The sequence below is a fragment of the Sinocyclocheilus rhinocerous genome, unplaced genomic scaffold, assembly GCF_001515625.1.
Source record: "Sinocyclocheilus rhinocerous isolate Xijiao unplaced genomic scaffold, SAMN03320098_v1.1 scaffold1352, whole genome shotgun sequence".
Lineage (NCBI taxonomy): Eukaryota > Metazoa > Chordata > Actinopteri > Cypriniformes > Cyprinidae > Sinocyclocheilus > Sinocyclocheilus rhinocerous.
The window spans coordinates 177596-184606 of NW_015656168.1; the positions used below are offsets into that span (position 1 = coordinate 177596).

A 7011-nucleotide genomic window follows, 5' to 3' on the forward strand; every position below is an offset into this window, starting at 1 on the left:
AACTTCAGTTTTTTCCCAGACTCAGTCTGAATAATTTTTGGTCCCAAATTTGTATCAGTTTTACTGGTAGTCCACTGTATGAATAATTTTTGGGTATGATTTGTCACAGTCTATTTTATTTTGCTATCCTCACTTTACATAAATTAACTATAGTGTCCTGCACCCACTAGTAAAAAAAATATCAAAAATTATATCTGGTCTCGGAATAATTTTTGGTTTGACTGTATATCCTTCGGTTATTTTCAAGTTTTTGTTACTATCACTGTTCTTTTTTTTTTTGCTCTATGGTACATCATCTTTCATTTAATAGCATTAGCGCTGCTCCATTGCAGCGGCTTAGTACTGTAATCACGCACTTTGCTGTAATAATGCTGGGAACCACTCCAAACTGTGATATTTTCATTAATAGAAGTCACGTCTTGTTTTTTTCATCTGAAACGTGCTGCGATTTATATTCCAAAGCCACTCATATAATGCAGAAACACTCAAGCAAGCAAAACACGCGCAACGTGTGCACGTATTTGTATTGGTGCAGAATGAGAGGGACAAGTAGTACAGCCTAGCGCATTCTGCTGTCTGTTGTTCTGTTGTCGGTGTTTCTTTGTCTGAATACGGCACTTATCGCATGCTGTGTGGTATCGGCGTTTGGTATCGGGGCATTTTAACGAGTACGAGTACAGGAGCTCAGTATCGGCTCAGTATACAGGATACAGATACCAGTATCGGTATCGGTGCATCCCTAATGATAATTGTTTAATTAATGCTCACCAATAATTGTTTAATTATTTAATATTAATGAATGAATGAATCAATCAATTAATCAATATGTAATTTGTGAAATAAAAATTATTAAATTATGTTAGTATTAAAAATGAGTTAGTCCAAATATGTAAAGATATACCAAAAATAAAAATTTACAAAATAATAACAATAATAAAATAATAAGAATTACATAATAATAATAATAACTATAAAAAACTTTTTTTTTTTATTGCATTCATATCTGAAAGAAACAAGTCTACACTTAAATAAATTCACAGAATACACCCCTTGATCTCTCCAATGGATTTTATGGCTACTTTTTGAGGCTGACACTGACATTGTTTGACATGGAAAGCATATGTATCATTCAAATATAGGATTTCATGTTGGCTTCTGTATGATAGGAAGAAATCTTGAATATATTTTGTTAATTCCCTTTAACTTTTTTAAATAAGATGTGAGCAGGCCTGCTGCTGCCCCCTACATTTTCTGCCACATAATCTGACAGCTGAACAAAGAGAGGTGACAATCTGAAAAGCACAAATGAGCCTTAATCAACTGTAACTACATACAGTAAAGACATCATGGCCTCAAGTCACACTGTGTATATGGTATGATTATGTATGAGAGCATATAGTGCACTATTGGTTACTCATTTCACTCTTCCCACAATGACCTGGAGTCAGTAGGTGGAAAATTGTGCTCATTGCTCATGGCTTTATGACACACTCTCTCTACTGCTCTCTGGCCTATGATCCTGTCAGCAGTTGCATTCATGTGACCTACAGTAATCTTCCTCAGCCGGCGTCCTGGTCCTCTGACCCGACTATCCTGTCATTATTTGGAGAGTGGGTACTGTGGCCTTGGGCCTGACAAACTGGTTGACAAACTGTTAACTCACAAACTTACATTCTGCGAAATGACATTTGCAACCATAGCAGCATGTGCTACAGAGCTGCCCTTTTCTGCCTGCCCCAGATTATATTTTAAACGACTGACAAGCCAAAAATGACATTTACATTTATGCCTTTGGAATTGTGTTCCCTGGGAAATGAACCATGCTCTTCCTCCAACATTTAGAAAAACAAAATAAACCCCAGGACAAATTCTTCCACGCAGGTCAATGACGCACCTGTAGCTAGTCTGTATCCTCCTCGGTTTCCCCCGTGCTGGCTCTCTGCTCTCCTGTCTTGCTCCCACATCTCAGCCTCGGACTCGGTGGTGCGGGATCCTACGTCAGACACGTCGCCCTCCTCTCCCTCCGTGCTGTTCCGGTATGGCCGGCGCTGCCAATTCTGGATGGCCTGTTTGCGGAGACCCCAGCTCCGGGAAGCAGCCGCTCTTTCGTATCCTCCTCCACCTCCTTCCCCGAGTCGGCACTGGACGTGGTAGTACTGAGCATCAGGGCAGTCCTCCAGAGCGTGGAGGTCCACACTGTCACTGTCGTAACCTCCTGAACCCTGGGACACAGACTTCCCTCGTCCTGATGCGCTGTTTAGGAAGAGCACAAAGGGAAAAATTGAAAAAACACAGGTGCAATATTGTGGTTAATTCACAGTAATTTATAAAAAGAATCTACTGGCGGTATTGTTCAATGTACAAATAATTATTGAACTAAAACGCTGTAAATGCACTAACATTATCATAAAATGTAAAGGCCCAACAATATGCAAAAATAGTCACACAGCATTTTCACATTGAAAGCTCACCAAAATACTAAATATATCATACATTTCAGTTCTTTCTTTCTTTCTTTCTCTTTGTAGCCTAGACCTTTTTTTAATTACCTTGCAATTATCAATGTTGCCTTATCAACTAACTGAAATTAAATAAAGTTACTAAAACTTAAAATGAAAAAAATAAAAAATATGTAAATAAATAAATAAATAAAAATACAAATACAAAAGCACATAAGAAAATTACTAAAAATTAAACCAAAATTAAAATGAAACCTAGAAATATAAAAAAATAAAAGTCTAGTGCTGGGCAACGATTAATCACAATTAATCGCATCCAAAATAAACGTTTTTGTGTACATAATATATGTGTGTGTACTGTGTATATTTATTATGTATATATATATATATAAATACACATACATGCATGTATATATTTAAGAATAATGTTATGTCTATATATTAGTGCTGTCAAATGATTAATCACGATTAATCGCATCCAAAATAAAAGTTTTTGTTTACATAATATATGTATGTATACTGTGAATATTTATTATGCATATATAAATACACACACACACACAGTATATTTTTTGAAAATATTTACATGTATATACATTTATATATTTATATTCTTATATTTGATATTATATATGAATATATTTAATATATAAACATAACATATTTTCTTAAATATATACATGCATGTGTTTGTATTTATATATACATAATAAATATACACAGTATACACACATATATTATATAAACAAAAACTTTTATTTTGGATGTGATTAATTTGCGATTAATCATTGCCCAGCACTAAAAAATACCAATACCACAATACCAATATATTTCGTGGTATAAACATAGCATTATCTCTAATGATAGATAATTTATACCATCGCCACAATACATATCGACATACAGCCAAGCCCTAAATACTACAATATAAATACTACTACAATAACACTGTATGTTACACATGTTAGCATAGTATCTGTCTGATGTGTCTAACTTCTAGTAAATGATAAATCTGCATCAACAAAAGATATCGGAAACATTTTCTGCTCTATTTTCAAATTATGCCTATTTATTTTGCTCTACCTACTATGCACAATTATACGTGTAGTTGCATTCTCTAATTTGCATTCCATGTGCCTATCGGAACAGACTTGCAACAGATTTTCTGGGTTAAGAACCACCAGTTGCTTTAAGATACAGGGTTTGTGTTAAAAGAAATGTGTAAAAAGATCAGTGTGAGTTAACCAGGAAATATGATCACATCTGTCTAGACAGACTTCCTACAATACACACAAACACACACCCACTAATTAAGAAATAAGACACTCTGCTAACTCACTTTGTAGGAAGAAAGATTGATCATTTGCGAAGATGAATCTTGCAAATATTATTTTTAAGTCTGAATGAGTAATGGGTTATTTCCTTAATTGCACATACGAGAGTGGCTCTCAGTTGTTTTTAATCAAAACACTCCTCAAATTATTCTTCTTAGCACTGCACTCAAAGTACACAACACTAAACCAACACTTTTAAGGGTGCCATGCACTTTTTATTATGCACTAGTGGAGGAAGCTGTGACTCAATTTGGACAGACTAAATGTAGACATGTAAATGCATTATTCCTGATTCCTTTTTATCTTCAATATTTATGCAACTTAATTTCCAAAGACACAAATAGTTGCATTCAAAATATACTTGGCTCAAAATTCGCATGGGCATCAGTTTAAATATTCATTACAAGAGAAACCACTAAACTCAGGCAACAGTTAGGGCATTCTCATGGGATTATGGGTAAGGAATGTTCTCCTCCATGGCTTAGCAGGGACCGAATTTCCACTGGGGATTCCAGTCCAGACATGTAGTCACTCTCCAGATGTTACAGTTCAAAAGTCAACACTGAGACTTAAAGAGATACTTTGCTACTGCAGTCACTAGTCACTGTAGGCTCTGCTGCAGGCAACTGACTACAATGACAGACTTTTCTATTTTACTGTGGGCTGAAGAGCAAACGACCCTCTAGAGATGAAGCTGGGACACATTATTACTTCTTACACAGTAGGAATGTGTAATGCATGGCTGGCTATGGCAGAGATATCAAAAGCCATTTGTAAGATAACACGCAAAGGCTAAAAAGAATTTATATGTGAAGTTTCACGCAAACTGACAGCAAAAAATAAAGACGTGGAAGAAACTTCAGAAGATCTTTGAAGATGAGAGTGGTTTCTTTATCATATTACATAGTTTCTTGATGTTTCTGCACCCCTTACTTTATATAAGAACTACATATTTGTGCTTTTCAATTGAAGCTAAAAATAGAGATGCAGAAAATGGAAGCAATGGCTAAAGATGCGTGTCCCCTGAGTTTCCCTCAGACAGATTTAAAAAACTCTTTTACAAAATAGATTGCTTTGGACCGTGATGCAGCTTTATATTCAATCATATGAAATAAAACAAACAATATATTCAACTTCTAAAAACACATTATGTAATGTCTATAGTGATTTACTCGTGTAAAAATTATAGTAGAATTTATTAATAATTTTGTATTTATTAATATATTTATTAATTAATCAGCATATAATGAAATTAAGGTTAATTAATTTGATAAAAAATAATGAGATTTTCCAAATATTTATGAAGCGTATATACAGTACACAAACATTCAAAACTTTGGGGTTGGTAAGATTTTTTCAATGTTTTTGAAAGAAGTCTCTTATGCTCACAAAGGCTGCATGTATTTAATAAAAAAATACAGTAAAGCAGTAATATTGTGAAATATTATTACAATTTAAAATATGTGCTCTATTTTAATATTCTAAAATGTAAATTATTCCTGTGATGGCAAAGCTGTATTTTCAGCATCATTACTTCAGTGTCACACGATCCTTCAGAAATCATTCTAATATGCTGATTTGCTGCTCAAGAAATATTTTTTCTTATTATCAATGTTGAAAACAGCTGTCCACAATTTTTGTGGAAATGGTTATACATTTTTTTTTTTTCAGAATTCCTTGATGAATAGAAAGCTTAAAAGAACAGCATGCCACTTGTTTAATTAACGTCTTAATAATTGACTCAGATGAATGATGGTATTTGTGCCATAATGAAGGAACAGCAGTCATCATATGCAGTCCGGTATTTCAGTCCTCTCTCGTCTGATTCATGAGGAAGACCTGTGGAGTTTATTATGTCAATTTAGGGACAGCAGACTCCAGGCAAACCCACGCTGCTCCTTCCTTCCTTCCCTCAGAGCACCAAATGGTTTGACACGGCCCATGCGCAGACGCACACACACAACAGATGGACAGTGATGTCTCACTCACAGATCAGAACCTTGTTAAAAGAGCAGCCATACAAAGGTTACGGTATGTTATGGGGAAATCGCATGAGAAGATCTAAAAATAAAAACGAGTGTAATTTGTTTGTGCTGCATTCGACACTATAGATCATGACATACTCATAGATCGATTACAAAACTATACAGGTATTCAAGGGCAGGCTTTAAGATGGTTTAGATCCTACCTGTCCGATCGCTACCACTTTGTTCATTTAAATGGGGAGCCATCTCAATTATCACCAGTAAAATATGGAGTGCCACAAGGATCTGTCCTAGGTCCTCTGCTATTTGCAATATACATGTGAAAAGCGCTGTACAAATAAACTTGAATTGAATTGAATGCAAAGTCAGATGGTGACTGGTTGAGACAAATTCACTAGAATAATACTAAATCTTAAAAATAGTGGTGTTCACAACAATACGTTCATTTTTATCTGCCAAGATATAGCTTCATTAAACACAGCATTTATAAAACAGTATCTTTACATTTCCATTAAGACATTAATTCGTTAACAATAATTTGTTTATTAAAGTAATGCTGTAGTTTTAAACTAAAATTAAAATTCTATCATGAATTCGGTCAAGAATTTAAGTTTGACTAAATTTGGACATTTGGTCTCCACTATGTAGGCAAAACCTGACCTGACACACACATGCTTTCAGTACACACACAAGAAGTGTTCACCACTATCCTTCAAGAGCCTTGGGCAATGGTTGTTTTTGGCCTTGTGCTTTTAGGCATTTTAGTTTTGCCACACACAGCAGTGTTTGTGTGTGTGTGTTTGTGTGTGTGTGTGTGTGTGTGTGTGTGTGTGTGTGCAACGCATGGCTGAGAGATTACAGACTGGTTTAACCCTGAGGCAAATGCAACAATCTAGCGATTTTCCCAAGACACATCCACACCAGGCTGACTCCGAAACACCCACCGGTCAGAGCAGATAAAAGACATAAACATGCTGCTCTGCCATATTTGAGATATAGCTGCAAAACTTCTGCTGGCAAATTTAATGATAAATGTAATACTTTGAAGTTTGAAGTAATACTACACTTTCACCGTGCATAAAAGAAACATTTAGTATCTTTATGAGCGAGTCACTGAATCAGTCATTCAACCGATGCGTTCAAACACATTATTCAGAAACAAAACAAATGACTGTCATTCTATGATTAATTGAACTGAACTGTAAAAAAAAAAAAAAAACATTCATTCAGCAA

General features: G+C 35.0%; 1 protein-coding gene across 1 annotated transcript in view; it reads right to left on the bottom strand.

The window, feature by feature from the left end:
- The window catches only part of fbxo41 (F-box protein 41), a 36938-nt gene that overhangs the window by 15691 nt on the left and 14236 nt on the right, over positions 1 to 7011 (bottom strand). The window contains exon 4 of the mRNA XM_016527279.1: positions 1895 to 2253. Coding sequence (XP_016382765.1) covers positions 1895 to 2253 — 359 coding nt within the window. The remainder of the gene's footprint in view (positions 1 to 1894; positions 2254 to 7011) is intronic.